The sequence below is a fragment of the Eumetopias jubatus genome, unplaced genomic scaffold (assembly GCF_037043125.1).
Source record: "Eumetopias jubatus isolate StellerSeaLion01/CBP00866 unplaced genomic scaffold, mEumJub1_p1.0 scaffold_12, whole genome shotgun sequence".
Taxonomy (NCBI): Eukaryota; Metazoa; Chordata; class Mammalia; order Carnivora; family Otariidae; genus Eumetopias; species Eumetopias jubatus.
This window is the reverse complement of record NW_028274818.1, coordinates 37,740,596-37,760,830: the sequence shown is the minus strand read 5'-3', so window position 1 is coordinate 37,760,830 and position 20,235 is coordinate 37,740,596. Positions and strand designations below refer to the sequence as shown.

General features: G+C 33.9%; 1 protein-coding gene across 2 annotated transcripts in view; it reads right to left on the bottom strand.

The window, feature by feature from the left end:
* PPP2R5A (protein phosphatase 2 regulatory subunit B'alpha) overlaps positions 1 to 20,235 on the bottom strand; it is a 65,197-nt gene that overhangs the window by 31,165 nt on the left and 13,797 nt on the right. The window contains exons 1-3 of one of the 2 annotated variants that reach the window (XM_088016952.1): positions 5,043 to 5,062; positions 2,887 to 3,083; positions 132 to 233 (exon numbers count right to left, since the gene is read on the bottom strand). In XM_088016952.1, the coding sequence (XP_087873078.1) occupies positions 132 to 233; positions 2,887 to 3,012 (228 nt within the window). In that variant the 5' untranslated portion in view covers positions 3,013 to 3,083; positions 5,043 to 5,062. Of the gene's footprint in view, positions 1 to 131; positions 234 to 2,886; positions 3,084 to 5,042; positions 5,063 to 20,235 lie in introns of those variants that run through there. The other variant, XM_028125797.2, reaches the window with a different exon arrangement.

Sequence of the window (20,235 nt, the reverse complement as noted above, 5' to 3'; positions counted from 1 at the left end):
AAAAAGAAAATAATGATAACACATACTAAAAGTCAAATATTTTAAATAGACACTCAGATCTAAAAGAGAACCACCACGATTTCAGTAGAATATCATAAATGCAAAAACTGCCAATATATAATGTTTCATACTTGTATGTGAGGCCAAGAGGCCTCAAGCGTGGGTTCATCCTCTTCTGGATCAAAATCTGGATTATCACTTGGAGGAAGAGTACGGAAGATGTTAGCACTGATCTGTAAAGAAAAAGAAATTTACATTTATATTCTTTGTTGTATAATTAAACAATGTAAATGAAATATTTTAAAGATAACTTTAAGGAAAGAGTTAACTTGTGACTATAAGCCTAGTTCAAAACCTATAAACCTCATCAAGATATGAAAAAGGTAGGTATTTGTTTCTCTTTTCTCTATCCCATAACTATGACTTCTTCAGATGCCAACCTACTATAGATTACAGACTTCTTTTGGATTCCTCCTTCCTTAAATTACAAGAAGTTTTGCTTAACACACATACACACACACACACACACACACACACGAAAAAAAAGGAGGGGAGGGGATGATTATGGGGGGAAAAACATAAAGTTCCTAAACTCTACCTATCTCTAACTTGATCCTTTTCATCTTTCCGCAATTCCCTCCATATTCTAATCCAGCCATTTACTTACCTTACAATCCAAAAGAGACCTCCATTCCTATACATACACACCACACTAAGGAGAGGGGTGGGAGAGCAGAATACTTTCACTGCAATTACAGACATATTTTATAATACCCCGGTGGTGATTTAATGTATTTCATCTACTCTTAGCCTTTTTTTTTTTTTAAAAAGGCTGATCTCTCTGAAATCAGGATGTGAGATTCTTCATTTCAGATTCAATGAAATATTTATAATTTCATCATTCACACTGTCTCAGCACCAAGGTAAAGTTCACATCTTTTTTCTCTAGCAAAGGGTAGACTGTGGAGCCAACTCACAATTCTTTGAGGAATGATGAACAGACTGAGAGACCACATGGTTTAGTAAACATTTAAGGCCATACTATTAAGGAGTTGGTCACCTGAAATAAACTATTTAGGGAATAAAGGATAAAATAAAGCAAATTTCCAACTATTCTTATGAAGTGGCATCTGTGGTCAGCCAAAGAACTGCTAACAGTCAATTAGTATAACCATAAGACTTAGAAAGTAATAACCTAGAATGTGATCTGGTAGAACTCAACATGAAGGCAGAACCAAGAGTTTGATGGATATCAATTTCACAAAGAATGGCAGAAAGTCACAGATAAAACTTGAAAAGGAAATATATCCTACAAGAAGGCATAATTTGCCTTTGAGATCATACTTATTATTGGTAGTAAAAGAAAAAAAATAACCTTGTAGCCACCAACAAATCTAACTGTATATAACATATACATAAGAGCTTTACAGGGCCAACAGGGTGAATTGGCTTCACACTTGCCTAGAAATTAAGTGGACAGAAGTTAAAAAAAAAAAAGAAAAGACAAAACATACACACGCCTTTTCTTGAGGAAAGAAATTAAATCCCACAATTTATTATTACATAGCAAATTACAGAATAATTTGACTCAGATATTTGAGCATTTTCAATATGCAAATATTTAAGTCATTTCAATATCCAAGTCAATAACTTTAAGTAATCTCTACACCCAACATGAGGCTCAAACTCACACAAGAGGTGCATGCACTACCCACTGAGCCAGCCAGTCAATACCTTTACACAGATAAAAATAAAGTACTTTTTCCAGTATTTTCAAAATTCATGAATACAAACCATTTGAAATCAGTAAAAATTAGTAAAACAGAAATATGTTCCCCTGAACATATTTTAATGATAAACACAAAACAAAAAACAAAATAAGTTTATCAGTATTCAATATTTCCATTTTCAAACTGTCACTTTTTACTGTCTATGAGTTTTGGAAGCCGATTTTATTTTGATCAGTGTTCTCTGTACAGCTAATCTTTTAAAAATTCTTTAAGGCTTTTATTTTCAATTAAAAAAAAAAACCAACAAAATTTTCTAGTACAGGGTGATGAAAGAAAACTCAACTAGTATTACAGGGCCAAATTTAGCTACATTTTATTCTTCCCCCAGAACATATATTAGGCAAGGGGAAGGAAACGAAGACAAGTACAAATTATACTTGCTATAACCTTCTATACCCGGGGAACATTTAAGCTTCAATTATGTACTCAGTGACTCTCTAATTACTCCAACTAAATTTTTTGTATTTTGTTACTATGCACCAAAATACAAAAATCACAAATCCTAAACAAATTTCTACTATTTGATGGAGAATAAGGTTGAATTATTAATAAACAATATCCTAAACAACCTTACTAATAAACTTAGCAGTAATTTATTTTTCAGAAATTTCATACACTTATTTGCATTGTTTAACTTTTCAAAGGTCCTGAGTTTTTATTAAAATTCAAGTGTTACAGACTCTATATTAAAGTATTCTAAATAAATATAATTTTTTAGATCTGACTCCTTTACCCAACTGCTGAAATGTACAGAATTCCATAGATTTTCATTGTTCCTCTCTTCCCACTTTAGACATTCTCCCTTAGTGACAATTCAGCCCTATGATAATCATCTATCAGTCTGTATAATCTTAAGCCTACATCTTTCTCTGAAGCTCTGGATCTGCACTATACAGTATGGCAGCCACGAGCCACTGTGGCTACTGAATTTTCAAACTATTATAAGCAATGACAGCATTATTGGAATGAATGGATCTTTCAAATGGACTACTTTAAAAACATTTTGAGTACACTGATTATTGCACATTTGTTAAAAATCAGTCTCAGTAATTCATAATTACACCTTAGATCTTACTTAAATTTATATAAATCTTACCATTTTTACTATATCAGAATATGCTGATTCAACAATTACACCACGATTAGTTGAAACATACTCAACCAGTTCATTCAGTGTTGCTCTTTTAATTTCTTTGCTCTTCAAGTCTGAAACAGAGTCCATGAAATCAAACAGTATACAACACTGCTGCAACTTCTGACAGAAAAGCTCTTGTTGTTCATTGGAAGTGGCATCTATAAAGAAAAACAAAGAAAAACTTAGAAATAACCTACTCAGAAATTACCTTTAATATGCTTATTAATTTTATAGAAGGTATTCATACACATAAAGCTTCTCTCAAAAATAGAGTGAGGAAAAAAAATCTACTGAAAAATTCATCCATCTAATCTCATCATTCATGCCAGAAACTAGGAAACATAATGGACTCTTCCTCCTCTCTCACTATCCACAATCAGTCATTAAACGCTGCTGACTGTTTCTTTAACATCTGGAAGCTATCCTTTTCTTGTCATTCCCACTGCCATTTTAATACCCTCATCATCCATCATCTAGAATACAGAAGTGATATCCTAACTGCTCCTCTTGCCTGTTCCCATAACTACTACAACTTCTGATTTATCTTCTAAACAATCTCAAAAGCTAAAATCTTGCTAAAAGGAGATTCAATCTGATCACACTAAATACTTTTCAATGATCCTCCAAAAATTACAAATTGAGGCTCAAACTCCTCAGGATTGTACACAAAATTCAGCTGTCTACTGTCAACAATCATCTCTCAACACTTTCCAGCATGTACCCTCACTTTGGTTAAACCATATTCCCTGCAACTTGCGAATATTCTAGTTTCCTCTGCCTGGAATGCCCTTTTCTTTTCCCCACATTCCCACCCTGGGAACTCTCCCCATTTATTATGTTTCAGCAGAAACATATTCCCCTCAGAAACTCTAAAACACTAAAGCTAATTGGTTAATCCACTTTTACCCAAACGTATCTTAGGTGTGTTATCTCTACTGTAGCATTTATTATGCTGTATTATATTTCAATTATGTTTTACATGTACAACACTCCTAAAGTATGAGGCCACCAGACAGGAAACAAGTGTGATCTTTATCTCTATCTGTGTCTCTCCCTCCCTACCACCTCATATCTAGCACAGTGCCTGACATACAGCAGACATTCAATAAATGTTTATTTTTACCCTCTACTTATTATAAAAATATGGGCACGTTATATTGATTTGATTCTAACAAATGTATTAAATCCTTTTGTTTTCAACATTCAAAAAATAACAAAACTTCAATTCTGAACTTTCACATCTGTAAACAAGGACCTTCAATTAGCTCAATTATTTAAGTTTCTTGACTACTGAGATTAAATTTTAAAAAATCATACAGATGTCTACTATACTGATACTTAGTTTGAAAAAGTTTGAGATGTACACCTCTGCCTTTTGTAAGCTTCCCAATTATGCTAAATTTATTAGATTGGGTATATGTTATACACTAGAGAAGGAGTAATTAGTTGAGCTGTAAAAATCCTTCTCAACTCATTCTGTACAGGAAATCCCTCAGTTTTCTCAGTTAGTAATACCTTTATCTGTTTATAAAGATATCTATATCCTCATTATATATTTTTATATCTTTATTATAACATATATGAGATTTTTATATATAATTAAATTCCATTATAGTGATGGGGAATATAGGGGAAATAAGTGCCATACCTTTACAAGCTAACTCAGTTCTGAGTTTTAAAATATTTTTAAGCTATTTTTTCCTTATGCTAAAAGCAATACAAACTCATACAATAGCCCTTTTTTTTTTCCACAATAGCCCATTTTAATATGTGGTCACCTTGTTAGCCAGTCCTAATTTTCTTTTTCCTCCTGCTACCCACTCTTCAACATGAAATCACTCCTTTTCTTGTTCTCCAAAGGCCATGTGTTTGCTTAAACTCTTTTCCCTACCTGAAATACCATACCAGATTTCCTCCCCTATGTTTCCAAATCCTACTCACCCTCTAAGAATTAACTTAAATCTCACGTTCTCCACAAAATTTCCCTTAGGTACTAAGTCAGGATACAGTGACCCCTCCCTTCTCTGAACATCTACAGTACTCACAGTCTCAAACATACAGTTGAGTATGCATTATCTTCAAGCTTGTATTTAACAAATACTTCTTTTGTTACCTACCAAAAGATTTCAGGCTCCTCAAAGGCAAGGATCATTCACCGAACAATGTTCCTTTTTATTTCTTTTACGTCCAGTGTAGGGTATATAAAGAGTCAACAAATACATATTTGATATTTCAAAAAACTCTTAAATTTGAGGTATGAAGATTACGCACTGAAAAAGAGGCTATAGAGTAAGCTTAAATTGGTGCTGGATATCAGAAGTGGCACGAATAGTAAATTATTACATCATATAATGCTAAAGAATTTACAACAATGACCATTTTATCAATAATCTACCTTGATGGTAGACTTAAATGGATTAAATGAGATAATGATCATGAAGCTGAGTGCATATATTTCAAAATAAAATATAAATGGAAGACATTCTTCTCTTACAGCACAGGCCAAAAGCCTCTGGCTAACATGTCAGAAGACACAAAATGATTTCTAGGATTGGCAAATAGAAGATTCAGGAATACGTTCCATACAAAGAAAATAAAGCTTCATTTTCTGGGCACCTAACTCTTGAGAGTTTTCTCTAGAAAGAAATTAATGTTTTTCATAGCTTCTCTATTCAGTAATTCATTTCTTAACCTAAAGATTTATTTTTTCTCCTTCAGATGCTCAGATGGGATAGGTCACATCTGGATCTTCCCAAATATTAGAAATATTTAGAAATCAGTTTACATTTCAACTCCTTTGGCTCTGAGTTAAAATAGACATTTCCTTTTTTTTTTTTTTAATTTAATTTTATTTGAGAGAGAAAGAAACAGAGGTAGCATGAGCGGGGAGGACAGGGAGAAGCAGGCTCCCTGCTGAGAAGGGAGCCTGACTCAGGGCTTGATCCCAGACCAGGACCTGAGCCGAAGGCAGATACTTAACCGACTGAGCCACCCAGGTACCCCTAAAATAGACATTTCCAATCCTCAATTATTTTTAGGTATTAAAGAATAAAAAAAAATCTTTCCCACCTAACCCTTCCTGCAAATACATGTTCTCATTAAGCAGCTTGCTGAGCTACATAATAAAATATAATACCACTGCTAACATTAGTGTCCTTCATGCCAAACACAATATTAAGTATTTCATATGTGCTAACTTTCAAAACAATCCTTAGTTCTGAAAGTTAGAGATGATTTCCTGTCTTCAAGAGATTAGAAACTGTTAGGTTCATGACATGCAACATTTTTATATAGGTCAAAAACATTTTTATAATGGTTATCCTAAAAAAAGACAATTATGGTTTTCATCAAGAAGTTATGAAATATTTTACACTTGTAGATGTTTAATATGTCCCAACTCTTAGGTACCTTTCTGAAACACCATTTACACCGAATTTTCTCATTCTTAAGAAAAGCAAAAAATATATTCAATAGGTTGAAAAAATATCAGACTAAATTCTGGCTATACTTCATAAATATGGAAAACAACTTGTGAGAAAAACAATGCATAATAATTCTCTGTTAAATGTAAAAAGCACTGACAAAATTTACATTGGCCACTTTATACTTTAACATCACCATTATAAGAATGCTTGCAAATGAAGTCTGTTATTCTCAATGATGTTTCAGTTTGGCAATGTCTAATATTTAGGCAGTAATGTCACATAGTGTTCTGACTTGGTCATTTTTAGTGGGCTAATGTTAATTATCCGTTTGCCATTTTCAATGTGGATAATGTCTATTCCAATTCCTATGGTGTTAATGTCTTTGCCTGGGATTCTCTATCTGCAATATTCACTGATGTTTTCTACCAGAAGTTCACTTAGTGGTTTAAAAATAAAAATACCTGTGGAAACATACAAGTTCACAGGAAAAAAACAGAACACCTTATAGTACTACATCATACAGTAACTGGAATGGTAGATGCACACAGTGTAATTGTTTTGCGTCATCCCTGAGTTCAAGACAGTATTTGCTTAGTCACCTTGAAGTTAATTACCAGAAGAGACCCCAAATTTTTGTTGGAGCAGTTTAAACAAGGTCTTCTTGAAATGATGACATGTATCTATTTCAAATGGATTAATTTCTTCTAAAATGTGTAAATAAATCAGGAACAAATAAAGGATTAGTATTTAAAATCCTAGTGACTGCCATTTAAATGAAGAGATAAACCCAGTCCTGTCATAAACCTAGAGGTATATTTTGACCTCCCTAAGTATTTACTTGAGGGCAGTTTAGACCAGCAATTTTTACCAGTAATTATTATCAGTGTATCATATTCAACAATTTAAAATGCCTTAAGTCTTTAAAATTCCTCAAGGAAATTTTATTACAACTTAAAAATATTATGACCTGAAATATCAATTTACATTTCTCTCTTCAATAACATCAGAGCTAAGGATTTATTAAAGTGCTCTTCTAGAAAACATTACTAAATCCCCAGTATGGAAATTATGGAAAATACAAGAAAAATTGCACAAAGAATTATCTAAAAAACAGATGTGCCTTGCCTTGCAAAATACATAATTGGTTTAAAGTTGACTGGAAGATGAGTTTTTCAAATGCATCTTAACTGTCTTCCATTTTTTTAAGACTGAAATTTGATACCACTAAAAAAATTCTCACTACTGTAGAAATCCCTGCATGGTCTTAGGCAGAAGGAGAATCAAGACAACTCTAGGAAAGTGAGACATTTCATCTTTGAAGATTAACACAATTTTTAAAACTCACAAAATTCCTGGGGTGCCTGGGTGGTGCAATCGGTTGAGCACCCAGCTCTTGGTTTCAGCTCAGGTCACGCATGATCTCAGAGTTGTGAGACAGAGCCTGTGTGGAGAGTCAGCTTGAGATGCTTTCCCTCCCTCTGCCCCTCTAGCCTGAGCATGCATGCTCCCTCACACTCACTCTCTCTCTCAAATAAACAAATCTTAAAAAAAAAAAAAAAAAACTCACAAAAGTCCTGTTAGGTTTCCCTACTTATCTCTAATTTTTTTTTAATACACAGTGTAAATATGTACCTGGCTCACATTGTAAGGAATACTGCTCTAGAGAACTGTTTTTCAAGGTGTGAGTTGCAACCCACTAGTGCGTAGATCATTTTAGTGGGTCATGACCAGAATTTTAAAATATATATAAAATATCAATATGTTGCAGGGCGCCTGGGTGGCTCAGTCAGTTAAACATCTGACTCTTGGTTTCCGCTCAGATCACGATCTGATGTGTCCTTAAGATCAAACACCCCTATCCCCCTCAGGCTCATGCACACGGGGGAGTCTGCTTGAAGATTCTCTCCCGCTGCCCCTCCCCCACTCTCACATGCATGCTCTTCTCTCTCTCTCTCAAACAAATAAATCTTAAAAAAAATTAAGGTGTTGCATGTATATGAGTACAATGTGTTTATAAAATGGGTTTATTATAGTTTGCAGTCAAAAAGTCTGACAGCCACTGCTTTACAATATGTAAAGTACTATCAGAGCCCATACTACATAGCATGCCCAAGATCACAAAACAAATCTGTAATCAAAATGGGATTCAAATCACTTAGAATGCAAGAATAAGTATAAGACTATAGTCTTTAAAAGATCAACTCTTCCTCTAATAGCTGTATTCTAAATCCTTACCCACTTAGAAATTCACAATGCATATTAGAAATGACAAATTTATCTCTTCCCCATCCTCTAAATAAGACTAAACCAAAAAAAAAAAAGAATATAGGTGTGTGTGTGTGTGTGTGTGTGTGTGTGTGTGTGTGTGTGTGTAACCCCACAATAACAAAGAGAATGTTCACTAATATTAATAGAAAGGATCACCAGACATTCAAGGAAGGCCTTGAATCATGAAAGAAAACTAAATAAAAAGAAAAAAATGACCCCAAACGAAGGGTTAATTTAGCATATCACTTTGAAATTTCAGACACCCAGGAGAAAAGACTAAAAGCTTTCAGATTAAAAAAAAGAAAAAATTAACTCACAAAAGAACCAGAAGCAGATATCCATTAGATTTATCAGCAAGAGTGATGCCAGAAGATAATGGGGCTATATCATTCGAATTTGAATGCCAGTCTACAACTGCGTAACCAGCCTACTATCAATAAAGTATAATGATTCAATAAGGGCATTTTCAGACATGCAAATACTTGGAACAATTAGCACCCTCACAACCTTTCTTCGGAAATTACCTGAGGACATAATGCAGCCATAAAGGAAAAAAAGAAATGGAATCCAGGAATAGGGGAATCAATCCAGAAAAGCAGTCAAGTCCTACAGAGCAACTGAGCCATTTAGAACAGGAGGAAAGAAGCCCCATGAGAGTGATGCCTACAGGAGGATCAATCAATAGGATATCTTATTATACGGAAGAAAAACTTGAGAGTATGTCAAAAAGTGCAAGAAAAATAAACACAATTATAAACTCCAGGAAATACTAAAAAACTATTTAAGGAAATGTAATTACATTATGTGGCTCTGAAGCCTATACAGTCACACAACATACACCAGGCTGACTTTTGACTTTTAGAATTACAACTTAGAGAAAACTTAATATAATGGTGTAGAAAATGTTACTAACCTTAAAAATGTGAAGATAACTAGAGTTGAGGCTGAAAGGAGAGGAGGAGAAATTGAGAGGCACCACCTTTCCAAGTTTATTTCCCTCTACTCCGCCTTTTATATCCCATATTCCATTTATGTTGACACTTGGAAGTTTCCTGTCTTATGCACCGGCTGGAATGCACTCTCTCATCATTTTTTAACCTCTTCAGAAGCAAACACAAGACAGAGCCCACCCAAACACTTACCACTGAGAAAAAACTTTAGCCAAAGGATTTCGAGTCTACCAGAACCATTAATGGTGTTTAAACATGACTATATCCCCTGCTATGAGAGAATTAGGATATTTTAGCCTAATACCATTATTTATAAAACTTCCTTTGTTCTAATTTCATACTTAGCAAGTGTACTAGTTTTAAATTTTGTCCACAAATTATCTGACACTCTTCTCTTCAAAAGGTTTAATTTAATCTCCTATGAATGTGGGCTGGACTTGGTGACTAGCTTCTAGGGAACAGACTCAGTATTGCATTAGTGAAGCTACGTGACTTTCAACTCTAGGTCATAAAAGGGAGTCTATGTGACTTTCAAGACTGGTTCTTCCTAAAAAGAACCAGGGTCACACGAGGCCTCAAGGTTCATAGAATAAACTGTTAGAGAAAAATAATACCTATGTAGTTGAGGATATAGTCTAGTTGATTACACTAATTCATCTGATATTAGCAAACTTTGTGAAAATTTTTCAAGATCTAGAATCTTTATGAAAATGTGGTAACGAAGTTTTACACTATACTCTTTGGTGTCAGTTTATGAAACTTATTTAGGAAGACTGTACCACTAAATAAAGGTATCTTTGAGTTAATGTCTGAGGCTATTCCTCTGTCTTATACACTCAGATACATGGTTTCTTTTTATCATACACAGTACAAATATAAATTAACCAAGTTCATGACATAGTAATAAATGCCAGTTTATTAATTTAGGATAAGAAATCATTCCTCAATGTACTATATTAGAATATTCCAGTTATGTATTCCTTAGGCAGGCCTAAAGAAGCAGCCAAATCATAATCAGAATGATGTTTGGTGTTTTAATTTTCTAATGCTTAGTAATAAATTGCCCCAAATTTAGTGGCTTAAGACAATAATTATTATCACAGTTTCTTTGGGTCAGAGATTCAGACAGAACACAGCAAGGACAACTTATCTCTGCTCCATGATGTCTTAAGGCCTCAGCTAGAAAACTAGAAAGAGGTGGAATACTGTGAAGGCTAAATCACTCATATGTCTGATAGTTAATTCAGGCTTTCGACTAAAGGTCTAGCTGGGGCTAGTGCCAGAACCGCCCCCCCATGTGGCCCGAGTTTCCTCACAATATGGTGACTGAGTTCCAGGGTAAGTAATTTGAGAGGTCGGTTTAACAAAAGACAAGAAAGACTCTTATGAAGAAAGTTTAAAACATTTATGAAATAAAAGATATAAATAACAGAGATAAACCATTATTATGAATGAGAAGATTCAATGTCTTCCCCTATGAATATACAGGGAATGCAATTTGGATTGCAACAGGATGCTGCAATCAATCAACAGGGTGTTTTGTTGGAACTTGAAGAGTTGCTCTTAAAATTCATCAGGAAAAACGAAGAGCCAAGAAGAGCCAAGATGATTTTTAAGATGAAGGAGAGAAAACTAATCTTACTATATATAGTAATTAAAACTACATGATTTGGGGCAGGAATAGATAAAAAAGACCACTGGAAAAGAAAAAATAAGGTAACTTGGGACATTCTAGTGTAACATATACAGAAGGTTAATATATAATAGAGTTGTTTTTTTTTAAATGTCAGTTGTGAATTTTAATTTAAAAAATTATGCTAGGACCACTGACTATTCATAGGAGAAAAAAAATTAGATCCCTCCCTCATACCATTTATAAAAATTAATTCCAACCAGAGAACTAAAAGACCAAATGTGAATAGGAAAGCTATAAAACATTTTATTTTATAACCAACTCTGGACTGGCATCCAGAATGCACAAAAGAACAGCTACAAATCAATAAGAAAAAGACAAATCTACAGAAAAGGGCACATGAAACATAATGACCAATAAACATGAAGACATTCAACCATATTGGAAAGCAGAAAAATGTAAGTATATAAAAATCATATATATGAATTTATGTATGAAATGCCATACTATCATTTCATACCCATTGCATAAAAATGACAGAAAGTGTGGGAAACATTTCTGCTTCCACCAGACTAGCATTCCCTCTGTAAACTACTAAAAACTGGACAAAATATGTGAAATAACTGCTCTCAGATGCTGGAAAACAGGCAATATGGGACTGTGATCCTGAGAGAACTAAAACAGAGTGAGGCCCACAATCATACCAGCTCTCTGTTAGCACTTTCCAGACTGCACCATAGGGAGAAGCCTCAAAATAGCAAGCAGCCTCATAGTAAGTGGAGATCAGCGTTAATGAGGTGGCTGGAATTTACACATTAAAGTACTAGAGAGAAAGGAACTATAGAGAAGGAATTTCTATTTTTCTAGATGATACAACTTTTTTATTCTGCTTACACAGCAAATCTTTTTTAAAAAATTTTTTTAAGAGTAAGACACAGCACATGCACATGTGTTGGGGGTGGGGAGGACAGAGAGAATTCCAAGCCGACTCCATGCTGTGTGTGGAGTCTGACTTGGGGCTCGATCTCACAACCCCAAGATCATGACCTAAACCAAAACCAAGAGTCAGAAGCAGCCACCCAGGCAGCCCAGCAAGTCATTTTTGAATATAAAACCAACCTTGGATTCTGCCATGAATCCTACATGATCATGATATATCATCCTATTTATATGTTGCTAAATTCAATTTATTAATATTCTGTATAACATTTTTTGCATCTAAGTTCATAAGGGATATTAGTCTGTAATTTCATTTTCTTATAATGTCCTTGTCAAGGTTTTTAATTAGGATTCAATTGAATAGGTATAAGACTTGTTCAGATTTTTGTTTCTTTTTGTGTCAGTTTCAGAAAGCTATTTATTAAGGGATTTTCCCAATTCCTTTTTCAAATTTATTGGCGTAATTATATACTTGAAAGCTATAAATTCCTAGGAAAGAGTAAGGTACTAATTATTACTACAAAGGAAGCTAAAATTTTAGCCACAGGAAGTACAACTTCTAGCAAGACAAGGTAAAAAAGCTCCACCAGAACTGCTGCCCAGGGAAACAGATGAAAATTATTTTTAAAACAAACTTTGGAAGCCTCTGGAAATGGTCCCTAAGGCAAAAAGCAAATGAGGAAACATCCATCTAAGAATACTTACTTATGAAAATTTGTTAAGAACAAGAATGTGTGGTATTTGAACAAAGAGAGCTACCTGCCTCTCTCCTCCCAGCTTAGCTAGGCAGAAACTCCACTCTATAGACGTGCAGCCAAGAACACAAGGATCCCTTTACCACCAGCTCCCTGTCAGATAGCTTTCTTCAGGTCAGGAACTCTAACCCTGCCCACAACTATCTATTACTGAGACTAAGTTCTGGGCCAGTGCAGTTGAGAAGAGGGGCCCCCTTCTTTTGCCCAACTCCTGGGACAGAGGCTCTATTGGTACAGCACCACTGAGAATACTGGGGCTGCCATTACCTTAGTTCTGGTCTATAAAGGTGGTAGTTCCATGCTGGAAGAGGTAAGCCAAAAGATCCAAAAAGATCTCAAGTTATTGCTCCCTCTCCATCTCCTGCTCAGCTCCTGAAGTGGGGTGTCACTCAGAGAGAAACATGCCATTGTCCCTATCCCCACCCAACTCTGGAGCTCTCAGAAATTCTGCCTGAGGAGAGAGGGGGAGAAGCAAACCATAAAACAGCTGTTAAGTCTTTTCCCAAAGGCACTGACTTCTTTTCTAACAGAGCATAGAAAAGTTCAAGGTTAGGGGTGCTCTCAAAAAACATGGGAGTTGTGGTGAAAGACAATGGGAAGATTTATAGATTCAATGAGGAAACAGGCTTTAGCCAGGTAGTTTACAGGAGAATACCAGGAAAAGAAACAGCTCGGAGGAGCCCTCCTGGTGTCAGAACAAGTATCAGACACTGATCTCAGGAACTATTCCTTCAAAGGAGCCTGAATTTAACTGGATTAGTCAGAAAAAATCAGAAGAACAATTTATGCCCCAGAGCATTGTTGAAAACAAACAAGCTTTAAATTCACTGGAATTTAAAGTTGGGGGTGTAGTTAGGAAAACATAGAGAGCACTGTCCAAAGCATATCATCTCAGGGTGTTTACTGGCATGCCTAAGGCTGCAACCTCTCCGAGGAACAACATTAGCCCAGTCACTAAACAAAAAAACAAATTAACACCACCTCTGAGGGGTGGGGCCAGTACCCAGTACTGTGTTGCTATAATACATTAAATACATTATCTGAAATGTTCAGTTTACAACAAAAAAGATTATAAGATACACAAAGAAACAGGAAAGTATGTCCCATATACAAAGAAAAAAAAAAAAAGGGAGGCAACAGAAACTGCCTGTGAGAGCAACCAGATGTTGGGTTTACAGAAAATGACTTCAAAGTAGCCATTATATATATTCAAAGAACTAAAGGTAACCGTGATTAATGAAGTAAAGAGGATGGGATAATGTCACATCAAATAGAGGATATAAAGAGACAAAATTTACAAAAAAAAAAAAAAAGAGAGAGAGAGAGAGAAAGAGAGAAACATGAAAATTCTGCATTAAAAAGTACAATAACAAAATGAAAAACTCACTAGAAGGACTCAACAGTAGATGTGAAATGGCAGAAGAAAGAATCAGGGAAGTTTGAAGATAAATTGAAAGAGATTATAAAATCTGATTAGAGAAAAAAAGGTGAATAAAAATGAAGAGAACTTCAGAGATCTGTGGGACACCATATAGTATACCACACACACATAACAGGAGTACTAAAAGGAGAGGATAAAAAGGAGCAAAAAAAAAAAACCCTGAAGAAATAATGATGGAAAACTTCCCAAATTTACTGAATAACGCTAATCTACATACCCAGAAAGCTCAAATAAACTCTAAGGAGGAAAAATCTACAGAGATTCCCAGCTACACCATAATAAAAGTGCTGAAAGTCAAAGACAAGGAGAAAATCTTGAAAGCCGGAAAAGAAAACAACTAGTCACTTACAAGGGTTAAGATTAATAGTTGACCTCTCAGCAGAAACAGCAGAGGCTAGAAAACAAAGTAACGTATTCAAACTGCTCAAAAACAAACAAAAAACCCCAAAAAACAAAACAAAAAAACCTGTCACCAAAAATCCTATATCCATCAAAGCTATCTTTCAAAAATTAAAGTGAAATAAAGACATCTCCAAATAAACAAAAACTGAGAGCCTACCCAGTCCGCCTTACAAGAAACACTAAAAGAATTCCACCAGGCTGAAATTAAGTGACCACAGAAAGTAATTCAAATCCACACACAAAAAACAAAAGAACTTCAGTAAAGTTAATTATGTAATTATAAAAGGCATTAATAGTATTAATGCATATATTTTCTTTTTTCTCTTAACTGATTCAAAAAACACTGTATAAAGTAATGTATATACAGATACAGATATATATATATACACACACACAGATACGTTTATATATATTTATATATATACACACTTACAGATATATATATACACCTCCATACATATACAGATTTATACATATATACATACATACATATACATATAAATGTATATACATATTTATATATTATATATAACATATACATATATGTATATGTATGTATATATATGTATAAATCTGTATTATAATATGTATTGTTATATATACATATATATGTATAATACATATAATGTGTATTATATGTTATATATATTATATAATATGCAACACATAATAATATGTATATAATAATACATATATAAATATGTTAGGTCATTACCATATAGAAATGTAATACATTTGCCAATAACAGCACAAAGGAGGTAGGTGGGAGCAAACCTGTACTAGGTTAAAGAAATAACTGATGGTAAAGTAATAACTACAACAATGTACTGTTGGGTCTATAACATTAATAAATGTAACTGAATAACGATAATGTCTTAAAAAGGGGGAAAGGAAATAGAGGAATATAAAAGTAATGTTTCAGGGCGCCTGGGTGGCTCAGTTGGTTAAGCGACTGCCTTCGGCTCAGGTCATGATCCTGGAGTCCCGGGACTGAGTCCCGCGTCAGGCTCCCTGCTCAGCAAGGAGCCTGCTTCTCCCTCTAACCCTCCCCCATCTCATGTACTCTCTCTCTCATTCTCGCTCTCTCAAATAAATAAATCTTTAAAAAAATAAATAAAAGTAATGTTTCTATATCTCATTGGCACCGAACTAATATAAATCTGAAGTTGATTCTATTAATATATACATAAGCCCAAGAACAACCACTAAAAATAAACTCAAAAAGATGTAGTTAAAAAAAAAAAAATCATGAAACAAACTTAAATGCTTCTTTGAAAAATATTCACCTAATACTAAAGAAAGCAGAAAAGGAAGAATATAGCAAAAAAAGGACACAAGACGTAGAAAAAAGAAAAGTAAAATGGCAGGCATAAATCCAACTATATCAACAAATAACATTAAATATAAATGGATTAAACAATCCAATCAAAAGGCAGAGATTTCATATATAATAAAAAAAGACCTAACAAGATGCTGTCTCCAAAATACAAGTCATGGATTCAAAGACAGGAAGACTGAAAGTAAAATTATGGAAAGTGATATATCATGCAAATAAACACAAGAAGGCTAGAGTGGTATACTGTATCAGATAAAGAGATTTTAAAACAACAGAAAAAATTATAGAGATAATCATTTTATGATAAAAGGGTTAATTCATGAATAGGATGTGACAATTATAAAAATATGTGCACCAACTAAGAGTTCCAAAATATATGAAGCAAAAACAAAAGTGAAGAAAGAAATGGATAATTCAACAATAACAGTTGGAGACCTCAATATCTTAGTTTAAATAATGGATAGAACTAGACAGAAAATCAAGGAAATATAAGACTTAACACTATAAATCAACTAGACTTAAAAGACTTCTATAGAACACTACAGAATTTATATTTACTATAGAATACTCCCCCCAACATCAGCAGAATATATATTTTCGAGTACACATGGAAGTCTCCAGGAGAGACCATATGCCAGGTCATAAAACCAACCTCAAAACAATTAAAAACAGAAATTCTACAAAGTATGTCCTCAGACCATGGTAGAATGAAATTATAAATCAGTAACAGAAAACAAATTGGGAAACTCACAAATATGTAGAAATTAAACCATAGACACTCTCTAATAACTAATGTATCAAAGAAGGTGTCAAAGGAAACTCAGAAAATACTTTCAGACAAATGAAAATGAAGACACAGCATACCAAAACATATGGGATGCAGCTAAAGCAGTTTAGAAGGGAATTTATGGCTATAAATGCCTATAGAAGAACAAATAAAGATCTCAAATCAATAACCTAACTTTTGCAACTGCAAGTGATCCAGAATAGCCAAAACAATCTTGAAAAAGAAGAACAAAGTAGGAAGACTCATACTTCTCCATTTCAAAATGTACTACAAAGCGACAGTAATCAAACAGTGTGGTACTGATGAAACAACACAATATAGATCAGTGGAACAGAACTGAGAGCCCAGAAGTAAAACCATGTACCAACTGATTTCAACAAGGGCCTCAAGATCATTTAATGGGGAAAGCATATTCTTTTTAACAAATATGCTAGGACATCTATACATAGCTACATGCAAAAGAATATATTTGAACTGTTACATCACATCCCATACAAAAATGAACTCAAAATGGGTCAAAGACCTAAAAATGCAAGGGCTAACCTATGTAATTCTTAGAAGAAAACATAAAGGTAAACCTTAATGACCTCAGATTTGGTAAAGATTCTTAGCTATGACACCAAAAGCATGAGGAACAAGAAAGAAAAAGATAATTGGGGTTTTTATCAAAACTAAAAACGTGCACGTCAAAGAATACCATTAAGAAAGTGAAAAGACAAAGGGACTTGTATTAAAATATATTAAAAATTATAATAATTAAAAATAAAAAGTAATTAAAAATTATTTTATTTTTAAAATTTTTTCAAAAGATTTTATTTATTTGACAAAGAGAGACACAGCAAGAGAGGGAACACAAGCAGGGGGAGTGGGAGAGGGAGAAGCAGGCTTCCCGCGGAGCAGGGAGCCGGATGCGGGGCTTGATCCCAGGACCCTGGGATCATGACCTGAGCCGAAGGCAGATGCTTAACGACTGAGCCACCCAGGTGCCCCAAAAATTATTTTAAAAACTTGAAAAAAGACAATTCAATTAAAAATGGGCAAAGGATCTGAAGTGCCATTTCTACAAGGAAGATACACCAAAGACCAAAAAGCACATTAAAAGATGCTTGACATCATTAGTCACTGGAGAAATGCAAATCATAACCACAAAAAGATCATACTTCATATCTATTAAGATGACTATAATAAAAAAGTCAGAATAACAAGTGTTGTGGGGGTATGCGGAGATCATAAACTGGTGGTGGGAATGTAAATGGTGTGGCTATGGTGGAAAACAGTGAGGCAGTTCCTCAAGCAATTAAACACAGAATTACAGGGTGCCTGGGTGGCTGAGTTGGTTAAGCGTCTGCCTTCGGCTCAGGTCATGATCCCAGGGTTCTGGGATCAAGCTCTGCATTGGGCTCCCTGCTCAGCAGGGAGTCTGCCTTTTATAGCAACTTTATTCATAATAACCAAAAGGTGGAAACTCAAATGTCCATCAACTGATGCATGAAGCCACACAATGGATCACTGCCATAAAGAGAATGAAGTACTGAAACATCTACAACATGGATGAACCTTGAAAATATGCCAGATGAAAAGAAACCAGTGGCATAAAAGACTTACAAAAGACTATATATGATTCCATTCATACAAAATGTCCAGAACAGGGAAATCTATAGAGACAGAAAATAGATTAGTGGTTGCTTAGGGAAGGGGATGGATGAGATGAGGAGTAATAGTTAAGTAGTATGGCATTTCTTTTTGAGATTATGAAAATGTTCTAGAATTGACTGTAGTAATGGTTGCACATTATCTGTACATATACTAAAAGCTACTGAATTGTATACTTTAAATGGGTGAATCATATGGTATATGAATTATATATCAATAAAGCTGTTAAAAATTTTAATTTAGTCCTGGTCTCTAAAATATTTTCATATCAAATATGCAAAACATTAAAAGTTTAAAGCATTAAAAGCAAGTAGAAGTTTAAAGATCAGTTGTGATTTAAAGGTCAAATGCCACTAAACAATAATTGTAAAAACTTCATTCTACCACAAATGTATACACAACACATGCCCAGGATACCCCTGTTTTGTCTTTACGTCATCTATACTAATTTATATGGAACACGTAAATGAAAACACAGAAACCACCACATAAAAGGAGAAAGAATATTTTATCAATAGGGCTATATAGGGTTGGTTTTATAACAGTTCATTGAATAAAAAAGAAAAAATTCCATAAAGTAAGGTAATTTGGAGTTTTCCCTTATAATGGAGTTTTGCTGGTATGGTCTCAAATTCATGTTACCAGAAAATCTAGTTTATATTCATTTCTCTTAAGACCTCAAATACCAAATAGAAGAACAATGCAATTTTAACATATTATCATAAAATCTTTCTTTTCTTGCCCATTTTCATAAAAGTCAATATGATAAACTAAACTTCTTAAGGATAACCAAATTATTTCAAATTGTTCATTGTTAACCCTCTATTTTAGACCCAAGAATAAATAGTTTAAAGTATCAAGTATACTTTGTAACAGAAATAAATTTTATAGGTATAATTTTCCTTAAAGGAAAAACGTGTCATATTTCCAATTACTGCTGCTCACATTTTTGAAATCTAAAGTAGGATCTCATATAGGATTCATGCTACAAATTATAGAACAAGCACTGTAGCATAGCAACCCAGCAATACCACTACAGTGACACGCTGAGGATGCAATCCAAGATTCTAATTTAAGAAACTGGCACAGAATATAGGACATGTAGCTTTTTTTGGCAATACTCCCAGAACATTAATAACTAAGACTCTAAAATCAGCTTTTATTTGAAACTTCAGAGGATCAAACTATTATAAAGAAACAATAGAAACATTTATTAACAAATGATTCACAGGAATGCAAATAGAACTTTGTTAAGGATTTATGATTTCATTAAAATTGAAAAATGGTTGGAAAAAACTAGAGGCATCACCTTTTAGGAAATATGAATACATGCATCCTACCAATCTGATATCATTATCAAATGATATACATTATCAAATGTATATCCTAATATACAAATATTGTTTTAAGAAAACTGCTAGAATACTATCTGAAACTTTAGAGAACAAATATTTCTATGCTTTACTCCATTACTATTCAAATGTGAATACATCCACAACTATTGCATTATAGAAGAATAAGAAGGCACTGTTTGATTTTTATCTCAAAAAAATTAACTTTGTTATCTTTTGTCTTTGACAACTTCTGATAAAGTAGAAAAGAACAAGAAACGAAGATGAGCTAATGGGGCTTGTTATATGAATTCCCTGGAAGGTAGAAACCTGGACTTTTGGAAGTAGAATATTGAAAAACACGCTCTTGAGAGAGTACAGGCATATTAA